This window comes from Carettochelys insculpta, chromosome 5 (genome assembly GCF_033958435.1).
Source record: "Carettochelys insculpta isolate YL-2023 chromosome 5, ASM3395843v1, whole genome shotgun sequence".
Taxonomy (NCBI): Eukaryota; Metazoa; Chordata; order Testudines; family Carettochelyidae; genus Carettochelys; species Carettochelys insculpta.
The window spans coordinates 49,704,040-49,730,421 of NC_134141.1; the positions used below are offsets into that span (position 1 = coordinate 49,704,040).

Consider the following 26,382-nt stretch of genomic DNA (forward strand, 5'->3'; position numbering starts at 1 on the left):
AGGTCAATATTTTCTAGCAGCCTTATCGACATTTCCACTCCTTACAGGGTTTTTAGAAGACATTTGGGGTAGATTATGGCTAAGTAACAGCACAGAGCCTGTAAACAGACTTTATGGGAACTTGGGAACAGGAAACTTACATACATCCATGAGAAATGGTCGTCTGGCTAACTAAAATCCTGCTGTATCATGGATGTTGCTAGCTGATAGAATGCTGGACTAGAGAGGTTCATCTTGCACAGCTAACCTCAATAGATACTCAGTACCTCTCGGGGCTTAAATTCAGCTGGGGTTTTCTGGAACAGAGGTCCTATAAATATTTTAAAATTGTGTGGCAGAAGGCCCAAGCCCTGACACACTCCCTCCCTCCTTGTGCAGGAATCGAGTCCTGAGGTACTCTTCCCTACAGCAGAAGCCTTTGAGGCCTGTCCTTCCACAGGGCAGAAACATCAAGCTCCTCCACTCCAGCTCAGTAACTGAAGCTTCGAACCCCTTGTTATTCCCTACCTCTCACCCTCCTGCTGGTCCCTAGAGCTTTTATATCATATTGAGAGGAGATAGGGAGATCCAGGAAATCTGACAGTTTAACCTTTCTACCTCTGAAAACTCAAACACGGCTATCTCTGTGTTACTAAACCTAGCCTATGTTACGTTGCACACACAATTACTGAAGCCCACCAAGCTGGTATACCCAATAGGTCATAAAATAGATGCTATTGCTGTGTATATTTTTGTGTTACATGAATGTGTTGCCTTTTTCTTTAATTGTTTTCAGATAGGTCCTGTAATTCTTGCATGGACATATATGCTTACAAAAATGGCAAGTAATGCCATTTTCTGAATACAAATTATACAAACAAAAATAATGTACAAAACATGCATGATGGCCAACAGAATCTATATACTTGATTACAGCTGTGAATAGCTCTTCAGGTATCCACTATATCTGCAAAATAATAAGAAGGCCACTCTTCATGCAGACAAAGAACAAGGTCATTCTGGAGTTTTTACATATAGAAATAAGTGAAATAGAGCAAACAAAATACATTCAGGATTTCAAAATAGCAGATTAGTTAAAAATAATCAGATATGGTTTCTCAAAATCCACTTTTTGATTTACCCCAAAGTTTGTAGAATACCAATTTTCACGTTTTTTAGTTAGTTTTTGACAAAATTAGAGACCAGAGGGCTGGTAATCAGAAATACCATTGTAACACAGATCATATTGCAACCTCAACTATTAGGAGAGATGCAGTTAGTCTCTCTGTGATAATTTGCTGTCTTTAGCAGCATGAGTAGAGTTACTCTGTAGCTGGACACAGGCTTTGACTGACCTGTCCGGTGGTACCATCTTTGGGATACTAGTGTGGTTTTTTCTCTCCTCATTCATTTGCGCTGATTGCCTTAGCTACCAAATTTCTTCACAGATTTGCTGCTTCTCCGAAAGTGTGGATGGCTGCTGAAGCAGGCAGTTTTAGTCCTAGCTACAACCTTCTGCTCTACTGTTCTCCTGGCCTCTTGCAATCGATAGGCACAAGGGTCAGCCTATACTCCTTCTGTAGCCTGACATGAGTCAGAGCATTTCAAGGGTGGGTGTTTAAAGATTAATTTTGGAGGCTTGGAAGCAGATGGAATTCTCAGTGGGAAGGGTTGTGAGCAGATGGATTTGATGAACGTTGGAGTGGAAGAAAATGACTAACTTTTGTATATTTTGTGGGGTTCAGCAAAATGATTAATTTCTTTGTATGGGGGTGGAAGAGAAAGTGAGGAAGTCAGGCTGTGGGGAGGGGGATTTCTGACTACTAGGCCACATTTAGCTAAGACTTTAAATGTGATAATCTGCTTTTAAAACTGTGTCCCAGTTTTGGGTTGTGGGCTCAACCTCTCAGGTAAAATCAACATGAAATAAATGCCTTTCTTTCTGTGAGACTCTAGCTGCATATTTGTGCATTTTGCTGCTTCTGTTTTAAATTATTGTGCAAGAATTTCACATTTCTATTCTCTTGTTTTTATCACTGGCAACACCTGTCCATGACTGAGATAATAGAAGGTATGAAAGCAGCTATTTAAAAATCAGGTATAAATTCTAATACTTAAATAATAATAGTGTTGAAGTTCCTGTGCTTGGAAATCTAGATGTGATCATACACAGTAACACTAGATTGGTCCACCACTGGGCCTACTTACTGTTGCATCCAAAAGTTGCTTTGTTCCCACGTGTGGGGTCATAGCCCTAATAAGGCTAGAAAGCATTTTCTTTTGGGCCATTTGCTTATATCTGCATCCAGTTGGTGGTGTGGGTGGGTGTGAGTGAGAGAGAGAGAGAGAGAGAGAGATGGGATGTTTGTTTTAAATTGACTTTCTACCACTGTAGTACTTTAAAACAATACCATATAACCAATATTTCCACCAAGAGCTATATATGTTGTAAGACACGTAGCTTGTGAAATATGCATGGGTGCTCTCATCTGTTATATTTAAATGTTTCATTTTCCTCCTCATTCAATTTCTTTGTACAGTGATCTCTAATTGTCAATTTCTACATTGTCATGCTAATATTTATTATTGTATCACTCGGTTACTACCTGGAGTCAAAGAATTTAAAATTATATTGATGGTTGCTGCCTAAACTGATGAAAGTAATATTTAAGAATGTCATAGAATCTCTAGGGACCTCTAGAGATCACATCCAGTCCCCTGAACTCAAGGCAGGGTCAAGCGTCGTCTAGACCATCCTTAACAATTGTTTGTTTAGTCTGCTCTTAAGTCTTGACAGAGATTCCGCAACTCCACTAGGCAATTTATTCCTGTGCTTAACATCCCTGACAGTCGGGAAATTTTTCCTAATGTCTAACGTAAACCTCCTTTGCTACAATTTAAACTACTTCCTGTTGTATCATCAGAGGTTAAAGAGAATAATTTTTCATCTACCTGCTTGTAGCAACTTTTTAGATGCTTGCATGTTGTAATCATGTATCCTCTGTCATCTGTTTTCAAGACTAAACAAATTTTTTTTTCAGTCTTCCCTCATAGGTCATGTTTTTTAGGCCTTTAATCAATTTTGCTGATCTTCTCTGGACCTTCTCCAATTTCTTCACCTTTTTCCTGAAATGTGGCACCCAGAACTGGACACATGGGGCCTAATCAGTATGGAGTATGGCCGCAAAATTACTTCTCATGTCTTACTTAAAACACTTCTGTTAATGTATCCCAGAATTATTTTTTTACAACGTTACACTATTGACTCTTATTTAGCTTGTGGTCCACTATGAACCCTAGAGCCCTTTCTGAAATACTGCTTCCTAGACAGTCACTTCCCATTTTGTATGTGAAACTGATTGTTCCAAACTAAGTGGAGCGCTTTGCATTTGTCTTTATTAAACTTTGTTCTATTTACCTTGCATCATTTCTCTGGTTTGTCCAGATCATTTTGGATTATAACCCCATCCTCCAGAGCATTTGCAACCCTTCACACCCTGGTATCGTCCTCAAACTTCGTGCATGTACTCTCTGTCTGCACCATAATCTATATAGTTGATGAAGGTAGTAAACATTACTGGTCCCAGAACTGATCCCTGTGGAACCTTACTTGTTACACCTTTCCAGCATGTCTGTGGATCATGGATACCTACTCTATGAGAAAGGTTATCCAACCAGTTATGTACCCACCTGGTAGCAGCTCCAGTAAACAGATGTCAAGCAAACAGATGTTATTGTTTCCCAGTTATTACTTTGAAGACTCATTTACCCCAAAGAAATGTTAATCCCCTTCAAATCTGCTGTTTCTAAATACAAGTTTTCAGTTTCCTTTTTTGTTTATATGTATTTCACAAGGGCAGATATCTAGATGCTGGGAATCCATTCTTGCTCTGGCACCCCTTATAAAAGTAGATTGCTTTTACCAGAAATGTCTCATCTTTTTTGCAAATTACTCAAAACATTTAATCTGTCTGATGTGAAGCCTATGAATATTAAATTCCAGTGATTCTAAAAATTGTATTTACATCTTTATATCTGAGTTTCTCATACTATTAAGTCACATAAGCTTTTGTGCCATTCTGTAAGCTTTCTCACAATCGTAGGCCAAATATTACCCTCTACTGATTCAAATTGCCGTCTTTTAAAAAAAAAAAAAAGTTGTCACTCTCCACAACTATAAAAAACAGAAAGGAAGATTTAAGATTTTCAATGCCATTTAAATAAGCATGTCTATGTAGCAGTTATAATGTTTTAATCAGATATACATATGAAGGTCAAGTTCTGATTTGCAACTTCAGCTGCCCAATGTTTTAGCAACAGTGGAGTTAACTATTACAAAATGCTACAGGATAGCTCTACACAACAATTAAAAACCTGTGGTTGTCAAATGCCGGCTGACTTGCTCTCATGAAGCTAAGACTATAGGCCTTTTTTATTGTGGTTTAAGAGTTTGGGCTCAGGCTGCAGCCCAGTCTTTGAGGCCCTGGGTGCGAGGGGTAACAAGGGAAGGGAGGAGAAAGTGTCTCAGAGCTTGGACTCTAGTCCAAGCCCAGATGTGTGCACTGTAATTGAACAGTCCCACATGCTCGAGTGAGCCAGCATGTGCCAGCTGTGGTTATCTAACTGCAGAGTAGACATGCCCAGAGAGGCTGTCCTCTTTCAATTGCAAATACATATGTATTGTATATTACTGCAAAGCCTTATTTTGGCTTGGGTGGCAGGTTAAACTGTTACTAGCCCTTCTGGTGAAGGTGACTGCCTGCACTTCCTGACTAATGGAAACTTCCAGAAACAATCTCTCCCATCCTTAGTCATCATATACGTCTTATAAAAGAACTAGTTGAATTACACCAAAAAGTCTAGATGCACTGCCTCAGACATACTCAGCAGTGTGCTGCTTCTTGGTCCTACACACTATTTATATGGCCGACATCAGCTAATCCCACCCCTTTCCTTTCTGGCTGACATCTCAGTTCTGCTGCTTAATTTATTGTTTCTAATCCTCAAGCTTCCAAGAGAGGTCAATACCATTGGTCATCCAAACTCCCTAGATGTATTTTTGTAGCAGACGTGAAACAAAATGATTCTATTTACCCAGACTCTGCTCTCATTCATCCCATGCTTCTGAACCATATTTTTTTCTTAGCGTAGTGTAGGTTCTTCAGGGGAAAAGGAGGGTCTGACAGAAGATATTTGTACTTGCAGTAATAGCTGCCATTTTGGCCAACACCAGTGATTGAAGCAAAAATTTCTAGAGCTGAGAGCATGATTGTCTACAGCTTCAGCAAAAGGTCAAGACTCTCAGGCTATGACTAGATTACAGCAATTTGTCAGCAAAAGTTTTTGTTGGAAGATGTCTTCTGACAAAACTTCTGTCAACAGATCACAACCAAACTGCCAAGCAGATTGCAAGAGCGAACTGTTCGGTTGACAGAGAGCAGCCAGACTGCCCAGCTGCTCTATCGGCAAAATGGCCAACCAGAAGCACAGCGGACTGGGCTGTCAGGTGTCCTGGAAGCCATGTCTGTCAATAGAGGGGCCCCCAGAAAGTCCAGACCGGCTGTCGGCAGAGGCATTCTGCTTTGTCGGGAGTGGGATATGGCTCTCGACAACAGTGCCACATTCTGTCGATTTACTGTCGACAGAATGCCTTGGGAATCTGGATGCTCCCTGGGTTTTGTCAGCAAAACGCCAGCTTTGTGGACAAAATCCTCTACTGTAGACACAGCCTCAGGCTGAAAGCTGTTACAAACCCATATCCTCTGAGTCAAGCACAGAGGCTGGCTTGTAACACAGAAAGAATAATGAGTTTTATGCAAACACACTTGATTTTGTGTGTATGTGTATAATATATGACTGCTTGTTCAGAACTATTGTGAAGAGTATTGTCAGGAAATATTATGGGTTATGTAAGAAAATCATCAGCTTTATGTAATATTCTAGCTTTAATATCATGGGACCAACATGGCTATAATACATTAGCTTTATTTTGCAACTTCTAGTTGCAGGAGAAGGAATTTGAAGGGTGATAATACCGTATAATAATGATGATTTTGTGGCAGTTGTGTAAGGTACATCTAACAGTGATTTAAGTGGTGGGAACACCGATCTTCAAAGGGTTTGTGCACTGTACTGGGGCTTACGCATCCAGATGCCAATAATGGGACAGCAATGCACGTGCCCAGAAGTAGAAACATAGGTGCTGTGGGGAACAGTGAGTCTAGGGCTACACTGTATTCCAAAATAGAAACAATAGCGTAGCCTTGGCTTTAAAACAGAAATTTAGGCACAGAGCGAGTTCAGGTGCCAGCAGGGGTCAGCAACCTTTGAGCTGGAGGAGTTTTGAATTCCAGGGGATCTAGGCTATGTAACTTGAGTTGGATCTTTAATTTTTCTTTTGTGTGAGTTCTAATACTGCAAACACTAAACAAGAAGCATAAGTAATGTGCATAAATCTTTGCAGGATCAGGGAATAAACTATTGTGTAGCTTTGAATCTAATATTCCATTGATATGTTTTAGTTTTTTGTCTAAATTTTAAGTTCTATCTTGAATAGTGAAGAGAGAGCAATATATTTAAATAAAACATTTCAGTATGTCTGTCTGTGTATATATAACAAAACAAGAAACATGGTTAAACTGATATTATATTGCTGTCTTATCTATGATTACTTTTATTTGTGTTGTTACTTACGAGTTCAGATAGTTGTGCGTTGAGGGATAATGAAAATAATTTAGTGTAGATCTCTGTATTTCATACTGTTATAACCATCTTAATGAGTGGGAGAAAGTCTGTTACTCTCCTTTTGTTTTTGAACAGGAACCACAAAGTAAAGATTCCAGACATTTCTTGGCTGTCTTGAATATCTGGGAAGTCTGTGGCTGATGAACTTTGGCTCACCATTAGTTCTTAATAAAATATTAAAATATGTAGTGAGCTTTTAAAAGAAAAGTTTAACTGCATAATAATTAAGAGAACTTAAGGAAAGTAAAATTGGTGTAAATAAGATAACATTATTTTGCATGTCTTACTGAATGACAGTATAATTGAATTAAATATTGGGGGGCTTGTCACAACAGGTTTTTTCCTCAAAATTTTGTGATAGTACCTTGAACTGTGAGAAACTACCATTTTTTGATATCTTTTGCCAGAATGAGGAATCTGTTTCCAGTAAGCTAGTTACTTCATGATTCTGGATAGACTTTTGGGAACTGTTCATGTAATTCCCTTAATCCAAACCAGTTTTGTACTTTATTTTGTAATTGATAAATTACTGACACTAAATATATCTCTATAGAAAATCAAGGTCTTGTTGAATAAAGACATTGCTTAATAATTTTATACCTGTAGTTAGATACCAACTTTCTCACCAACTGGAACATTATCTAAACCCGCTGTTTACAATTGCATGAAATGGCAGTGCCTCTGGAAAAATGCATTTACAGTGCAGCTATAAATAGGTTCTTTTGTATCAGCACAGTGAGTAAATAGCAGAATACTAGTGTATGTAATAATGTGACACTAAATTTGAAAAAGTAAATGTTTCTCTTCCATCAAAAAGTGTTCTATGTTTAGTCAAAATGACTAGCTTAAGTAGTGCCTTTGAAAATTGGGTGTTACTTCCTTTAATTCTGATTGCGGTTGGCAGGGACGATATGTTTTGTATGTATTATCAAAAAAGAACATCTTTCTGCAGTATACTCTTGCTGTTTCCCCTGCAGATTTATGTAATTTACGTACATCTTTGATCGAATATGACACTTTTTTGAATGTATGCCATGCTTACTGCGGCGTATGTGAGTGATGCACTGAACTGTTTGTTGGCTAATGTTCTGTGAATGTTAACCACAGAGCATGCTCATTTGTTTAATGACCTTGCAGTGTGGACTGTTTTATTGCTCTTTAATCCTTGTTGTGCAAGATACTGGCAAGAGAACATTTTTCGTCAATAAGCATTGTTTCATGCTTAAACATATCCATTGTTCGGTCAAAGTTATGAAATATTGTTGCTCAATTAAATTTTGTTTTCAGCATTTCCTGGTAGAGGTAGTAATAGAGAAGATAAAACTGTAAAGGAAGAAAAGATAGATTAGTAGGAAAATATTTAAGCACAAGTGAACAAGGAAGGAACAGAAGAGCTGCAATCAGTAGATATAAGAATCCTGACCTTCAGATTTGGACAAAGTTTGTTTTTTATCAAAATCTGAATCTGATGTATTTTAAGATTGTATTTCTGGTACAGACTATGGTAAAAGGGTTGACTTCTAAGGAAATTATTCTTCTCAGGCATCTGCTCTGTACTAATGCACACTTAGATTGTGCACCGGGATAAACATTGATTAAAGTGTGACAGTTTATTGCGGTGAAAAAAGAAAAGATATATACAGTAGGAATTAAAAAATGTTAGTTAACTTACACGAGGATGGTAGAATTACAGTGTATTAATCAATGTTTCTGAAAGAACATCTTCCCATTTTTGGCCCAGAGATGAGGTTGAGAGAGAGACATATTCACTCATTTTGTGCCTAATCTTGCATGTGTATTTAATGTCTGTAACTGTCACTAAAGAAGTAATCAAACCTGATGAGATGACTTAGGCTGGGGAATTTGCATTGTTTTGGAACATGGATACATATGCAAAAAAGTAAGGATGACCCTACTGGGTCAGGCCAGTGATTTCTCTAGCCTTGTATCCTGTCTTCTGACTGTGGCCAATGGTAGGTGTTTCAAAGGGAATGTAAAGAATAGGTATTTAAGTGATCCATCCCTCATTCCCAACTGCTGGCAAATAGAGATTGGGGAAACTTCAGAGTCGAGTCTTGCATCCCTGCCCATCCTTGCTGATAAACATTGATGGACTTATCCACAATTACTGTAAGATCTATTTCTTGAGTGGTAACAGCTAATTTAGACCCCCCATTTTATAAATACAGTTGGGATTATGTATTCCAATGTACGTTACTTTGAATTATCAAAATTGAATTTTGTCTGCTGTTTTGTTACCTAGTTGTCCAGTTTTTCAGAACGCTTTCTAACTCTTCACAGTCTGCTTTGGACTTAATTATCTTCAGTAATCTTTATTGTCTACAGACGTTGCCATCTTACTGTTTACCCCTCTTTTCCAGACCATTTGTGAATATGTTGAACAGTACTGGTCCCAGTGCAAACACAACTGGGACAACGCTATATAGCTCTCCCCATTCTGAGTGCCAACCATTTATACCTACCCTTTTTTTTTTTTAAATCTTTTAACTAGTTATTGATCTAGGACAGGACCTTTCCTCTTATCCCATTACTGCTTACTTTGCTTAAGAGCCTTTGGTGAGTTACTTTGTTAAAGGCTTTTTGAAAATGCATTGGACCGCTCTTGACCATGTATCGCTACGTCTACACGTGCAGCCAACATTGAAATAGCTTATTTCGATGTTGCGACATCGAAATAGTCTATTTCAATGAATAATGTCTACACGTCCTCCAGGGCCGGCAACGTCGATGTTCAACTTCGACGTTGCTCAGCCCAACATCGAAATAGGCGCAGCGAGGGAACGTCTACACGTCAAAGTAGCACACATCGAAATAGGGATGCCAGGCACAGCTGCAGACAGGGTCACAGGGCGGACTCAACAGCCAGCCGCTCCCTTAAAGGGCCCCTCCCAGACACAGTTGCACTAAACAACACAAGATACACAGAGCTGACAACTGGTTGCAGACCCTGTGCCTGCAGCATAGATCCCCAGCTGCCGCAGAAGCAGCCAGAAGCCCTGGGCTAAGGGCTGGTGCCCACAGTGACCATAGAGCCCCGCAGGGGCTGGAGAGAGAGCATCTCTCAACCCCCCAGCTGATGGCCGCCATGGAGGACCCAGCAATTTCGACGTTGCGGGACGCGGATCGTCTACACGGTCCCTACTTCGACGTTGAACGTCGAAGTAGGGCGCTATTCCTATCTCCTCATGAGGTTAGCGACTTCGACGTCTCTCCGCCTAACGTCGAAGTTAACTTCGAAATAGCGCCCGACGCGTGTAGACGCGACGGGCGCTATTTCGAAGTTGGTGCCGCTACTTCGAAGTAGTGTGCACGTGTAGACGCAGCTTATATGTTTAACCCTCTCAAAGAATTGTACTGGTTGAAACTCTCACGTCCAGCAACATCCATGGTATAGCAGGCAAGGAGGAGCCAGGCACAGAGCCCACAGGCAGCCTGGGGGCAGGTAGTGGACAGCGACCAGAAGGGGCAGCCCCTGCCCCACATGAGGCTAGAGTGGGTACCGGAACAGGAAGGTACAACCTTTAGTAACCTCAAAAATTGTGGAAGTACCTTTTGTTAACAAACCTTACCTCAGGAGAGGGACATTTTTTGATACTTTACTCTTGCTGATATAAAATAATTTTAGCAAAAATATTCTACTGTATTCTTTTTGTATTATAACTCCCCTGATTTAGGCTAGGTCTACACTAGGCTGGAAGATTGACTCTGACCTGCTTAGAGTCAATCTTCTGGGGTTCAATTTCGCATATCTGGTAGGGACACATGAAATGAACCTCTCAGAAATCACAGACAATCTCCATACTCCTTGCAAGATGTGAGGAGTAGGGGAAGTTGACAGGAGAAACTCTCCCATCTGCTTTGTTCAGTAGGGATGGCCAAGTAAGCCAAGTGGAGATAAGTTTATTCTAGCTATACAATTGCTGTAGCTAGAACTGCATATCTGCAATTGACTTACTTTGCCTAATGTAGACACAGCCTTAGTTGGAATTATACATATAGAATGACTGCTCTGATCATTTTTAACTGACATCGTGTTAAAGGCTCAGAAAGTTGCTGGACCTTTATCTAAATCAGGGTTACCACTGAGATTGCCTGATTCAAATTCTTTTGTGTCACCAGAACTATTTGCTTGAAAAGGGGATCTTAAGCAGTTTGGCTGCTATTGTAGAAATTTTATTTTAAATTCCATTAATATAAAAAATGATATAATATCATATCATATATGATCATTATATGATATATAATATCATATCAGTGGACATAATATACCTAGATTTCCAGAAAGCCTTTGACACGGTCCCACACCAAAGGCTTTTATGTAAGTTAGGTGGTCATGGGATAGGAGGAAAGATCCTTTCATGGATCGGGAATTGGTTAAAAGACAGAAAACAAAGGGTGGGAATAAATGGTAAATTTTCACAATGGAGGAGGGTAACTAGTGGTGTTCCCCAGGGGTCAGTCCTGGGACCGATCCTGTTCAACTTGTTCATCAATGATCTAGAAAATGAGGTAAGCAGTGAGGTGGCAAAGTTTGCAGATGACACCAAGTTGTTCAGGACAGTCAAAAGCAAAAGGGATTGTGAAGAACTACAAAAAGATCTCAGCAAACTGAGTGATTGGGCAGCAAAATGGCAAATGAAATTTAATGTGGGTAAGTGTAAGGTAATGCATGTTGGAAAAAATAACCCAAATTACACGTACTACATGATGGGGTCAAATTTAGCTACGACAGATCAGGAAAGGGATCTTGGAGTTATAGTGGATAGTTCTCTGAAGACATCCACGCAGTGTGCAGCGGCAGTTAGTAAGGCAAATAGGATGTTAGGAATTATTAAAAAAGGGATCGATAATAAGACAAAAGATATCATACTTCCCCTATATAAAACTATGGTACGCCCACATCTTGAGTACTGCGTGCAGATGTGGTCTCCTCACCTCAAAAAAGATACATTGGCATTAGAAAAGGTTCAGAAAAGGGCGACTAAGATGATTAGGGGCTTGGAACGGGTCCCATATGGGGAGAGGCTAGAGAGACTGGGACTTTTCAGTTTGGAAAAGAGGCGATTGAGGGGCGATATGATAGAGGTATATAAAATCATGAATGGTGTGGAGAAAGTGAATATAGAAAAATTATTTACCTTTTCCCATAATACAAGAACTAGGGGACACCAAATGAAATTGATGGGTAGTAGGTTCAAAACTAATAAAAGGAAATTTTTCTTCACACAGCGCACAGTCAACCTGTGGAACTCCTTGCCCGAGGAGGCTGTGAAGGCCAGGACTCTATTAGGGTTTAAAAAAGAGCTTGATAAATTTTTGCAGGTTAGGTCCATAAATGGCTATTAGCCAGGGATAAAGTATGGTGCCCTAGCCTTCAGAACAAGGGCAGGAGATGGATGGCAGGAGATAAATCACTTGATCATTGTCTTCTGTTCTCCTTCTCTGGGGCACCTGGCATTGGCCACCGTCGGCAGATGGGATGCTGGGCTGGATGGACCTTTGGTCTGACCCAGTATGGCCATTCTTATGTTCTTATGTTCTTATGATGGTTTTGTAGTTTATATCAACCCTTCTCTAGCACCCATATTTAATTTTTATTACAAGCCACCATTTTCTAATATCTGATCCACATCTTAGTATTAGATAAGTAGTTCTAAAGATGGTTGCACATAATGCAAATAAATTAAAGTGGAATCATAAAAGCTTTTGATTTATTTCCAGATACTTATGTTGATGCAGAAACATGTTTAAATACTTTTGAAAACAGCAGTAAAGAAATGTGGTTAATGCAGACTTTCCTTCCTGGATTTTTCCCATAAGTATCCCGAACAAACATACTTTTTCTGTCTTTGTGGTAATAACCCTAGATAGGAAGACATCTCTATTTAAAATTTGCCTAAATGGCTCAGATATTTGATTCAGACCTGCCATGTCCCAAATAGTTTTAGATCCCGTTGTGCTACAGCAAAAGTAACTTCTACAGTTAGCCTTCAAAGACATATCTATTTTTAAGATTTTGTAAGGTTTCCAGGTGGAGGTCTGTTCAGAGCTTTACTCAGTGTTTCTCTCATTCATATTGTGTGCTTGTTTGGGGAACTTTGTTATTCTCTCCACAATTAAGCATTCGTAAGCCTCTCTCTGGAAACTGTTTCTGCTTGCTAGTCACCCAAAAGTGGGGATCCACACAAGCAATTCGCCAAATAGAAAGGAAAGCTAATTATCACTAACTAGCTCTCTGGCTGAGAGTATTATTTCTACAGATCCATGACTGTCACACTATGTCCTTGTTTTTTTTGTAGTCCTGTGCTAGATTCTAAACAGCAGGATGGAAGTGGGAAAATGTGGGCCATTGGTAAGGTTTTCACCTCCAAGATGCAGACAAAACAGCGGAGGGCTATACCTGCACCAACAAAAATTGGCCACTGGCCACCCCACCCCCAACAACCAAAAGAGTCCTTATGCTGACTTTAGCTAATTATTACTAAAATGTTTTAGCTACTAATTTTAAAAAAACCAATAATATATTTTATATAATAATAATAATAATAATATAACATGTATTTTTATGTTATCATTTGTTTTACCTTCTCCTAAAATGTTACTATGGTCTGGGCTACCAGGATTGTCAATTGTAGAGTGTGTTAATGTGTGCCAAGTAAGAAAAATAAAAAGGCACATTAATCTTTTTACTAGCAAGGCAGTACAAAACCTGGCCAAGTGATAACATTAGACATCACCTTTTTACAGATGTTGCCTACTGTGTTGTTTCTGTGGGTAGAATCTGTCTGGCCATGGCAAAAATAGTATGAGGTCTTATGGCATGTTTCCTAGAGCGTAGATCTGCAAAAGCGATCATAGGTAATGGATGCTGCATAAATACACAGACAGACAGACAGGAAAAATGCTTTCTATGAAGATAAAAAGCAGATTTTGTATGAGGTAAAGTTTCAGACATCCCTAGCTGATTTAGGAGCCAAAGCCCAATTTTCAAAAGAGACTGAAGCACTTAGCAAAGTTTTACTATATTCACATTTATCACAGTATAGTACAAATTGTGTGTGTGTACATGTACACAAAATAAACTGTTATGTATTTTAAACATGACAATGTTTAAATCAGGCAATTTAATGCATAGCATAAAGTGTTCAGAGTAAATTACCAACAAACTTATGTTTGGCATTTTCTGTTTTCTACAAACTACAGGAGGGACACAGAGATTACCTCGAACGATTGGTGTATCTTTAGCAAAAGAACTCATCTTCTCTGCACGTGTTGTAGATGGTGAAGAAGCAAAATCAATAGGATTGGTCAGTCATGTTGTGGAACAGAATGAATCAGGGGATGCTGCCTACAGAAGAGCTTTAGCCCTAGCACAAGAATTTTTACCTCAGGTACTACATACTGGAGATATGCTTTAGTTTTGTTTTGGAGTTGGTCGGTTCACTGCAGTATAGTACAATCATAGAATACTAGAACTGGCAGGAACCTGGAAAGGTCATAAAGTCCCCTGCACTCATGATAAGACCAAGAACATCTAGACCAGTGGTTCCCAACTTTCTCGAAATGGTGATCCATTTTGACAATTCAGTAAGACTTTGTGACCCAAGGCAATTCAAAACTGGGAGTAGGGGGGAGGTTCTCCCCGGGAAATATTTTCTTTTAAATCTTGGTTCTCTTCTGCCCGAACCCCTTTCAGCTGCAGAATGCTCCTCCACCTACCTCACACAAGGGCTGCTGCTGCCCCCCAACTGCTCCTTCACCAGGCTGCCACCGTTACCTTGGCACAGGTCCCCCAGCCCTCCTACTCCCTTCCCCCGCCTGTAGCTCAGGCAGGTTTCTGCCCTGCCATGCTGAAATGGGACTCAATTTAATTGGTTTAATAGAGTGAGCGGCGGGAGCTGCAAATGCGTCCTTAAAGAGCCACATGTGGCTCAGAGCCAACCAGCTGGAGGCCCGTAGAAAATCTAATGGAAACGCACGTTTGGATCACAACCCATAGGTTGGGAATTCCTGGTTTAGACCAACCCCAACAGGTGTTTAGAGACTTTTAAGAGCAGATTAGACAATGACAGAGCTCCCACAACCAGGGTTGTTGCTATATTTTCCATCCATGGGTGGAATAAATTTTGTTATGTACACTAAGACATATAGGGGATGTGCACTACTAATAGACACATAAGCTGCAGGCTGTGGGTTCTGTGGGCAATCTGCTCCTCAGCAGATTCAGTAGTACCTGAATCACTCCTGGGCAGTCACCCAAGCACTCATCTTAGAGGTAACACTGCCCAAAACCTTACTTGGCAATTTATGCCAATGCTTAAACAGCCTGGCAGTTAAAGTTTTTCTTTAATGTCCAACTTAACCCTCCCTTGCTGAAATTTAAGACCATTACTACTACTCATGTTAAAGCAAAACAATTATTTCCCTCCTCCTTGTAACAATTTTTTACATACTTGAAAGTTGTCTCGTCCCCTCTCAGTCTTCTCTTTGCTAGACTAAACTAACACAGTTCTTTGTCTTCCCTTGTAAGTCATATTTTCTAGACTAGCATTAGACAACATTTTCTAGACCTTTAATTATTTTTGTTGCTCTTCTCTGGATCTTCTCCAATCAGTCTACATTTACCTGAAATGTAGTGCCCAGAACTGAACAGAGTACTCCAGTTGAGGTCTAATCAGTGCAGAATAGAGCAGAAGAATTACTTCTCGTGTCTGGCTTACAACAGTCCTGGTAATACATCCCAAAATTATATTTGGGTTTTTTGGTGTGTATTTTTGTTTGTTTGTGGTTTTTTTTGTTTGTTTGTTTGCTACAGTATCACTGTTGACTCATTGGATCCCTTTCTGCAGTACTCCTTCCTAAACAGTCATTTGCCATTTTGTATTTGTGAAACTGATTGTTCCTTCCTTAGTGGGGTACTTCACCTTTGTCATTATTGAATTTTATCCTGTTTACCTCAGACCATTTCTACAGTTTTCCCAGGTTTTTCTGAGTTATAATCCTATCCTTCAAAGCACTTGAAGCCCCTCCCAGTTGGTATAATCTGTAAACTGTATAAAAATATTTTTATGCCATTATCTAAGATGTCGATCAATTTATTGAACAGAACTGGTGCCAAAACTTATCTCTGCAGAACATCTTCCAATATGACTGTGAACCATTAATAACTACTCTCTGGGAACACTTATTCAACCAGTTATGTACCCACCTGGTGGTAGCCCTGTCTAGGTTATATTTCCCTAGCTTAATTATAAGAAGGCCATGTGACACTGTCTAAAGTCTAGCTATACCACATCTACTGCTTTCCCCCATATCCACGAGGCTTATATTCTTATCAAAGAAAGCTATCAGGTTGATTTGACATAATTTGTTCTTTACAAATCCATGCTGCTAATTTTTCACCTTGTTATCGTCCAGATTTTGGCAAACGTATTCCTTAATTATTTGCTGCGTTACCTTTCCTGCCGCAGAAGTTAAGCTGACTGGTCTGTAGTTTTCTGGGTTGTCTTTATTTTCTTTTTTGCAGGTGGGCACTCTATTTGCCCTTTTCCAGTCTTCTGGAATATCTTCATGACTTTTCTCACATGAAAATAATGCACAAATGAACTAGATACACCAAGAAAAAAATGCCATTATCTTGATTTACTGTGTGCTCCGTTAATTTTTGTTTATCTATTTGCTTTCAAATTAACATAGATCATTTCTTTAGCAAAGCGAAAATTTTAAGAGACTACAATATTGCTATTGAAATAACATTGAGCAAGTTAGGAAAGTGTTGGGGATAGGAGAAAGATACACAGGTAAAGTGAAAATAGAGTCCTGTCTTCTTCCTTACTATTTCATTCTAGCCATATATGGTTTTCTCTTAATCCTTTGACTAAGAGAACCTGGATTTCTCAAAATGATTTGCCATAATAAAATGTACAGACTATCTGTATGTACAAAAGCCATTCAGTGGTCACTGACTGTTTAAACCCTCATTCTTTTTCATATTTGCGTTTGTTAATAACATCACCTTAAAAACTTGAGTGAGATTTATTTATCAAATTAATGTCTTTTTCCATTTATATAGGATATTGTTTGTCCTGGAAGTTTCATGTGTTTGTGTTTGGGACCACATACATCAGCACAGCACAATGATGTCATGTACTGCTCTAAGTTATGTGCTCTCTTTTCCATTCACTTGATGCAACAGTGGCAGAGAGACCTGAAATATTACTTTGACAACCATAGTCCAAATATTCAGCATTAGAGGACTGCATATAAATGAATTCTGGTTTACCTTACTTTGAAATTTCATTATTGGCTTCTGCTTGGCTAGAGACCCTGCTATTTGATTCTTCGTAGCAATCAGTCAAGAAGCATGGTGAGGAAACATTTACATACAGTGAAGGATTAATCCATGGGCCCATGGATCTGCCAGCCAACTTGGGAATTCACACAACAGGAACAGAACAAGTGTAAAAGTGTGTGTGTGGGCGGGGGCGGGGGGAGGCTCACTGGATCTGCAATAATGGCTGCACCCCCTGCTCTGTCTTTTCCCCTGAGGTCACATGTCCAGTCTAAGTCAGAAGGTGGAACTGGGTCATAGTGTGAGTCCCTCTGGAAACCACAGATCTGCCACCTGCCCTGGATGAGCCCTCTTAGACTTCTCACCATGATGTGCTGCTGTTGCTAGTGGGGACTGCCTTTTGCATGAGCCCCCCCCACTGCGAAGCACAGCCCCTGCCTGAGGATATTCTGCCCATGTTAAAAAGTGTGTGAGCATGGCCTCCCTGGGTCCCTGTGGTTCTGGCACCCCCCAGGAACTTGGGGCTCCTTTTTTTTTTTTTTAAACACCCAGGGCCTCAGTAACTCTTAATCAGTTTCTGTGCATTTATCTGATCATTCCCTCTGTCTCTCTTGGTGTTTTTTCTTGCAGCTCATCCACTACTAGGTTTTTTGTTTTTTCCTGTACTGTCAACCAAAACACCAATTTGTCATCCTCTCTCACGGTGGCATACAAATGTGTGGTCCTAGATCAGTTTCTAGATCTCCGAAACATGTGACTTTTAGGAAGAAATCGGCATGACTCTGGAAAAAGCTACAGGAGTCTTGGTGGCGATTGATTATGACATGCCCACTTCCTGCCATAAATATCAGTCTTCACCAGTATCCAGGATCCATGGGAAAACTCATTGTGTCCTCATCTATATCCTCCTTCCCCCAACAGTCCACAAAAGATGCCACTCCTCCCCCTTGATCTCAATGTCTGAGATTCTAGATTTTTCATTTTTTAAAAAACGAAAATATATATAATCATTCACATGTTTTTGGCACACAACAGTGATTGCATTAGATAGCCCAGGTGTGTCTTTTTTTTTTTTTTCCTGTATCACTCTTGTAGTCTGTAAATTCTTTGGTACCGAACTGCTTTGATATTTATATGATACTGCATACTTGGCACTTAAATTAATTATCTTTTCATGTGCTTCCCAGCCAATGAGAGATGTTCAGTTCTTCTTCGAGTGTTTGCTTGTAGTTTCCACGTAGGTGTGTGCACATGTTGTTGGAAGTTTTTTCCCTAGCAGTACCCATCAAGTGGGCAGGGCTCCCGCTGAGGTGGCGCAGGCATATCAGCCCATATATACCCCTGCCAGCTCCATGCCTTTCTAGTTTCTTCTTGCAGCCCAGGATGGTCATTGGAACATAATCTTGCTCTCAGTTAGTGCCCTGTAGCAGTCATGTGTATCGTTCTTATCCATAAGTTATTAAGTTGCTAAGTACCTATTAAGTGTTCATTAATTGTTAGTTAGTTGTAAGTTGAGGACCAAAAGGTGCTTGTGCCACACACTCAGCATGCCTGGCAGGGCATGCCTGGCCCTCAGAGCTTCAAACCCTGAAGGAGTTGCTGGAGGCCAATGCACTATAGTGATCCTCACATGGCTTGTCCAAAGTGCCTGGGTGAAGCTGACTTGTCCAAGACCTGTAAGATATGCATGTTGTTCGGGCTGCAGACCAAGCACAAGCAAGAGTCATGCCTTAGGATTCTCCTCATGGAGTCTGCCCTGCACCTGGCATTGGAATTAGATCCTGCACCATTGATGCAGGATATAGCAGCCTCAACACAGGATGTGTCAGGACTTCTCTGCTCCTCCCTGGCACCGCGCAGGCACAGGTCTCAGTCCCCAGTGCCCCAGAAGAAAAGGAGGCCTACCAAGGGCAGATTGCCTCAGTGATGCAGACCCTTTGTGCGCCCTCAAGCTGGGCACATGGCAAGGTTAGGCACCAAGCCCGGGCCCAGTCGGTCAGGCGAGAGATGGAGCCTAGGCAGAGTGTCCAGCTCGGCAGGGAGTTTCCAGGAACTGTCGACTCCCAAGGCCTTTAAGGTAGCCAGATATCTTACTGATCTGTTCCTGCCTTCCCCACCAGCACCGGCCTCAGGGGAAGACCACAACCAAAGGCAGCACTTGTTGAATAGTAGGACAGTGGATTCCTCGGCAGCACAGAAGCACCGCACCACTACCTGTGATCAAAGTACGGCACTGGTGGCATCCTCGGCGCCAACGGCCTCCTCTACCTCAGCCTTCATTCTGGCACTGACCCTGGACCCAGCATTGGGAGCAGCATGCCAAGCACCAAGGGTAGACTCGGTCGATGGGGTCCCTGGCACCTCTCTTGACTTCCTGGGCCCAAGCCTGATGATGCCTCTTCCATCTCCCCATCGGCACCAGGGGAAGCCAGACTCAATGGCCCAGCACATGCTGGTTGTGGCACTGGCACACCTGCCCCTGTTCTACTGTGGTTGACATCGGGGTACTCCTTGGACTCTGAGGCAGAGTCTACTTGTTCCCATTGATCCATGTCTTGATGCTGTCACCAGTCTCATTCCTGGCATCACTCCCATCACTCCCCTTAGCAGGCCGGCATCATTGGTGGCCTCAGCCCAGCCCCGTACTGGGACTCCAACAATCTGGGCCCCCTCAGGCCCTCGGCCCATTCCAGTCTTCTTTCTGGACCCCCTGGGCCTATCATTGGCGCTGGGGCAAGGATCCTCCAGATCTGAATTATGATTTATAGCCATAGTCTTTCAATAGAGAGGCTATACCTACACTATGAGAGAAATCTGAATCGTAATGCTGAATTTTATAAATTCAAATTTGACTATCCTCACCTCCCCATATGCTCCTCACAAAGTCGACTTATTGCTGCCACAATCAATCGGCAGTCACCAACTATTGTAGCAGTACATTGTGGGAACCTATCCCACACTTCACTCATCACCATAGCATTCTGGGTATTTTCACTGGTATTTGACATCATCTTCCCACATTGCATTGCCCTCATTCCCCTCCCATGGCAAGCAAACGTCCATTTTCCAGTCAGAAGGAAGAAAAAGTAGGACATCAACAAAGATGGCAAAGTTAAGAGAAATTTTTGTTCCGTAACTGAATTATCAAGGATTTTGTAAAATTCAGCAAGTGTGCTCTTCTCAATGGGCCATCCACTGACTGTTCTCCTCCACTGATTGCATCTGATCCCTGAAAATAACACAGGGACAATGGAAAGCACGAAGAAAGAGTAGATAGTAAAGATTTGGAAAAAAGAGTGTTGCTGTGGAGAGGGGTTTTGGGTTTCCAGTTCATTGTATAGCTTCTGTGCACAGTCTGTATTTTAAAACTGGCCCCCATCTCCTCTTCCCTGCATGAAGGGGTCCAAAGTTAGAAGGAAGAAGATAGAAAAGGCTAGGAAAAAAGATTGCCTTCCCTCTTCACTACACAAAAATTTGCCAACATTGGGATTGGCAGTAAGCCCATGAAAATCTTGGCTGCCAGGGGGAAGTGGAGTGTGGTAAGTGCAGGGGACTGGACTCAATGACCAATCAAGATCCCTTCCAGTGCTGTGACGCTGGTATATCTCCATATAAAATTGCTACATTGTCTTTCCAAAACGTGGTGGCAGTGAAATCTCATACGCTGAACTTACAATGGATACAGGGATCTCAGCTGGCCCTCCACCCACTCTTCCCTGTTTTTTGGGGGCCCAAAGTGTGAAGAAAAAGGATAGGAAAGGTTAGGAAAAATATTTTGGGCTTCCTGCTACATTATCTTTCCAAAACGTGATGGAAATAAATCTTATATACTGAACTTGTAACGGAAACAGGAATCTCACCTGGCCCTGGACCCACTGTTCCTGTGGTTTTGGTGGGGACCAACAATGAAGGGTTAGGAAAAGGATTTTATAATTGAAATCTCAAAGATTTTGAGAAAAGCAGCAGGTGTCTGCAATAGGCAGTAAGCCCCCGAAAATATTTTTGTTGGGGGGCAGTTCTGTGGCTTGCAGCTTCAGAGCCAGTTGAAATGTTCCCCCGCCCCCGAAAATCTTAGCTGCTGGGTGAGACTTTCCTCTCCCCAGAGCAGCAGCAAGCCCCCTGCGTCCTTGTTGAGGAGGGGGTAGGGGTTTCAATGGAGGGCCAGTTGAAGTAGTCCCCCTATGCAGCAGGAAGCCCCTGAAAATCTTAACCACAGGGAAAGACTTCAGCCTGGCAGCAGTAAGCCCCCAAATGCATATTTAGGAAGGGGAGTCTGGGGTCTGTGCCTGCACAGCCAGTTGAAGAGATCCCCTGGGTGATAGAGAGCCCCTGAATATCTACTGGGGGGGGCACTAAAATTAGTCCTCCCATGCAGCAGAAAGGCCCCGAAAATATTTTTGGTGGGGAGTCAATTGAAGTAGTCCCCCTGTGCAACGGAAAGACCCCAGAAATCTTACACACCAGAAGAGACTTCCTCCTCCCCCCAGCATCAGCAAGCTCCTGAATGTGTACTTAGGGCAAGGGGGCCTGGGGTCTGTGGCTGCACATCCAGTTTAAGAGGTCCCCTGGGTGATAGCAAGCCCCTGAATGTATGTTCTTCCTCGAGTGTCCCCGTGGGTGCTCCACGATAGGTGTCGGGCTCGCCCCGGCACCGCAAATTGGATCTTTCCAGCAGTTTCTGCCGGACCGCGCGTGCGCCGGCGCGCGCCGCTCCCCTGCGCGCTCCCGGCCACGTGCGCGATCCGGTCCCCGCCAGTTCCTTCTTAACCGCCATCGGCTGCAGACGGAATCTGCTCAGGCTGCGGCCAGAGTCAGCGTATTTAGAGTTTTTCAGAGTTTTAGAGTTTTCTTTCAGAGTTCTTAGTTAAATTGTTTGTTTCTTTATTGCAAAAAAAAAAAAAATATATATATATATATATATATATATATATATATATATATATATGTATAAAAGTAGAAAGTCTTAGTAACGAGAAGGAGGAGCGGAGGCAACTCGGGGACGTGAAGGCCAGTAGGCCTCCTGCTGCAGCAGGCTGGAGTCCGTGAGAGGGGAACAGGCACAGAGAAGGTGCTAAGTACCCTATTAACAGCTCAAAGACTCACCGCAATGTCCTCTTCAGGATTCAAGAAGTGTGAGTCGTGCCGCGAAGCTATGCCGGCCTCTGATGGGCACAGTCAATGTATTAGGTGCCTGGGGGAATCACACGTCACCCAGAAATGCTCCTTCTGTGCAAAGCTCACGGCTAGAGCCAGAAAGGATAGAGAAATGCGGCTGAAAATGCTGCTGTTTGATAAGGCCCTCCAGCCAGACGTGCCGGAGAGGCCTCAACCGGAGGGACCCACAGGGCTCCATAAAAGGAAGGCGGTGTCCCTCACCCCCTCGGTGCAGAAACGGAGGAAGCTCTCTCCAGCCCGATCCCTGCCAGCGGTCACAGCGAGCGGGACGGGCGTAGCACACAGCCCCCTGCCACAGTCACAAGCAAGCGGCAGCGCAGCAGCGCATGTGGCAGAGGCTGAGCCTCCGATTACTAAGCAGCCGGCCCACGCATTCAGAGCGGCGGCCAGGCAAGCGCCGGAACCGGCAGCAGCGCTGCAAGCGGCACAGACCCCCGCGGCACCAACGGTGCAGGGCCAACAGGCATGTAGCCTGCAGGCACCGGAGGAGACCACCCGCGCGGCACTGCAGATGAGCATGCTGAGCGCGGCGCTTACAGCGGGGCTGAGATCCCCGGCACGGGGAGGGGCGGAGCCAGCCCCGCAGGGGAGGGGAAAGGCAGCAGCGAAAACCCGGCACCGCAGCCCTTCTCTGGACAGGGCTGCAGGGCTGCTCTCAACAAGTCCTCCCCTTATGCTGCGTACACCAACCAGGAGACATGGGTCTCCCCCAGCCTACCCAGAGCCGCCTCCTCCGTTCCTCCAATCAGCATCACCATGGCTCGGGCCACCCTCGCCTTTTCTGGGATTTGACCCTCTGGAGTACTACCACAAACCAGTTTCACCATTGTCTCAATCATCCAGACGATCTCGCTCCCCCAGACATCGGGGGTATGCACCTCGAGAGTCGTCCAGGTCTCCATCCCAGGAACCATGCCCGTGCTGCCACGGTCGTCCTTATCACGCTGGGCATAGACACCACAGGCATACACCCAGGGGCAGGTCCCCCTCGACTGCCCAGTACCCCCGCGGGCACTCACGGACAGGGACGGAAACACAGCTGTCTCAAGGGGAGCTGATTTTGGAACCCTGAGATTTTCCTTCACAAGCCTCTAGTGAGAGGGTGTACCACCGGCAGCAGGACCCTGAGAGTTCAAGGGAGGTCTACCCTAGTAGTTCATCCTTGTCCTCCCCTGACGAGGCTATGGCCCCCGGGGATGTTGCCCCCCCGGACGACCTCAAACAGTTTCAGGAGCTGTTTAAAAGGGTGGCTTTCACGCAAGGCATCCAAACAGCAGAGGTGCAGGAGAAGCACCACAAGCTCCTCAAAAACCTGAGGCCTCCAGCCTTGTCCAAAATCGCTATCCCGCTCGACGAAGCAATCATGGAGTCCGCTACCACCATATGGCAGACCCCGGCTTCCGCTCCACCTATAAACAAGAGGGCAGATAAGAAATACTTCGTCCCGGCGAAGGGCATGGAGTTCCTGTTTAGTCACCCACAACCAAATTCTCTGGTGGTAGAATCGTCTCAGCAGAGATCGAAGACTTCCCAGTACAAAGCGGGGGGAACGGATAGAGATGCCAAGAAGCTAGAGCTATTTGGCAGAAAGGTATACTCCTCCTCCACCCTGCTGCTGAGTGGCTAATTATGCAGCACATCTAGCGAACCACAATTTTGACAATTACTCCAGGCTTACTTCTCTCATGGATTCACTTCCAGAAGATAAGAAGCTGGTGCTGAAGGCCATCGTGCAAGAGGGCTATGCAGCTTCCAGGACGGGAGTCCAGATCTCCCTGGACGTAGCGGACACGGCGGCACGCTCAACGGCTACGGCAGTGGTCATGTGCAGGGAATCCTGGCTCCAGACATCGGGTATCCCGACGGATCTGCAGGCAAAAATTGTCGATCTCCCTTTCGACACACACAAGTTGTTTGCAGAGTCAACTGATTCGGTCCTTCATTCCAGTAAAGACTCAAGAGCCACACTCAGAACCCTGGATATTTATACCCCTCCATACAGAAAGAAAAAGTATTACCCTCAACAACGGCGATACCCGTACCAACCTCAGCGTGCTCAGTACCAACGGGGCTACGACCAAGGGCAGCATCAACAGCAACAACAGTATAGAACTCCTAGGCAACGTTCCCAACAAGGCCGTGCATCCTCAGGGCAGGCCCAAAGGCAACAAGTTTGACGGACAGGTCGAGGGCTGCACTATTACTACCATCGCGCAATGTCATCCACAATTAATGTTCCATCATCGCCTCCAACCGTTCCACTTACAATGGCAAAAGATCACTACAGACAAGTGGGTACTAGAGATCATAGCCACGGGTTACGTGATCCCCTTTCAGTCGCTCCCACCGCCAAGACCTCCGCCCAGGCCTCATCTCAGGGACGCCTCCCACGAGGCGAAACTCAAGCACGAGGTGGAGCACCTGATGCTTATAGGGGCGGTCGAAAGAGTGCCGGAGCGACTTCAGGGGAAAGGGTTTTATTCACGATACTTCCTCACAGAGAAGAAAACAGGAGTCTGGAGGCCCATCTTAGATCTTCGAGGCCTCAGCCGGTACTTGCGCAAATAACGCTTTCAGATGATCACAGTCGCCTCTATACTCACGGCACTGGACGATGGAGATTGGTTTGCAGCCCTCAACTTACAAGATGCGTATTTTCATATAACGATCCACCCGGCTCACAGATGTTTTCTCCGGTTTATGGTCGGCAAAGAATATTTCCAATACAAGGTTCTGCCGTTCGGCCTCTCCTCGGCCCCCAGAGTCTTTACCAAGACCCTGGCAGTGGTGTCAGCCTACCTGCACAGACGGGGTATTTATATTCCCATATCTGGACGACTGCCTACTGAAAGGGGCCTCGAAGGCGGAGGTACTACGCATGATACGCATAACAGCAAACACGTTTTCTTCGCTGAGCCTGGTCATCAACCTTGCGAAGTCAAAGGTCGACCCCACACAGGACATAGAGTTCATAGGGGCACGCATAAATTCTATCACAGCAAGGGTTTACCTACCCAATGCTCGCTTTCGTGCCATCGGTTCCCTGGTACAAGTCATTACATACAGCCCCACGGTGCCGGTTTTAACGTGCTTGCAGCTGCTCGGCCACATGGCAGCGGCAACGTTCGTGGTACAGAACGCCAGATTGCATATGCGCGACCTACAACATTGGCTGGCGAGCGTTTACAAGCCGGCATCCCATACCGTCCGCAGGGTGGTGTCGCCCACGACAGAGGTGCCCAGATCCCTGCAATGGTGGGTAAACCCCAAGAACATGCTAACAGGGGTACCCTTTCACCAACCACAAATCTCTATTTTTCTCACCACCGACGCCTCCCACATAGGGTGGGGAGCACATATTGGCGAAAAGGTGACGCAAGGACTGTGGTCCCCTACGGAACAGTCACTGCATATAAATATACTGGAGCTCAGAGCGGTGTTCAACGCCTGCAAACACTTTCAAGACCACATACAAGGCACGGTAGTCGGGATCAATACAGACAATATCTCCACCATGTTTTATATAAATTGACAAGGCGGAGCTCGATCCCGTGCCTTATGTGCAGAAGCAGTCCGGCTGTGGAACTGGTGCATAGCCAACAATATAACGTTGAAAGCCTCGTACTTACCAGGTGCTCACAACGTGAAGGCAGACCAGCTGAGCAGGCACTTCGCACTCACACACGAGTTGCAGATCTGCTCCCATCTGCTACGACCGATTTTTCATGCATGGGGGTTTCCCCAGATAGACCTGTTTGCCACTCAGCACAAGAAGTGCCCCCAATACTGCTCCAGGGCAGGACTGGGGCGGGGGTCCCTGGGGGACGCGTTCACGATTTCGTGGAAGGGCCCACTGCTTTACGTGTTCCCCCCCACGGTGCTCATCCGCAAGGTCCTGCAGAAAGCTGGGAGGGAGAGAGCCCGCATGATCCTAGTGGTCCCCACATGGGATCGACAGCAGTGGTTCCCCTTGCTTCTCTGCAGGTCGGATCATCCACCACTTCCCCTCCCGGTAGTGCCGGACCTGCTCACGCAGGCCCAGGGGTCCATAGTGCATCCACACCCCCTAGGCCTGTGCCTACAAGCATGGTTAATCCATGGCTCAGCTCCCTAGAAAGTACATGTACAGAGGGAGTACAACAAGTCCTGGAAAGTTAGCCGAAGGATCTCCA

At 43.8% G+C, this 26,382-nt stretch overlaps 1 protein-coding gene across 2 annotated transcripts in view; it reads left to right on the forward strand.

The window, feature by feature from the left end:
• AUH (AU RNA binding methylglutaconyl-CoA hydratase) overlaps positions 1 to 26,382 on the forward strand; it is a 262,507-nt gene that overhangs the window by 227,273 nt on the left and 8,852 nt on the right. For both annotated transcript variants that reach the window (XM_074995049.1, XM_074995050.1), the window contains exon 7: positions 13,948 to 14,135. In XM_074995049.1, coding sequence (XP_074851150.1) covers positions 13,948 to 14,135 — 188 coding nt within the window. The remainder of the gene's footprint in view (positions 1 to 13,947; positions 14,136 to 26,382) is intronic.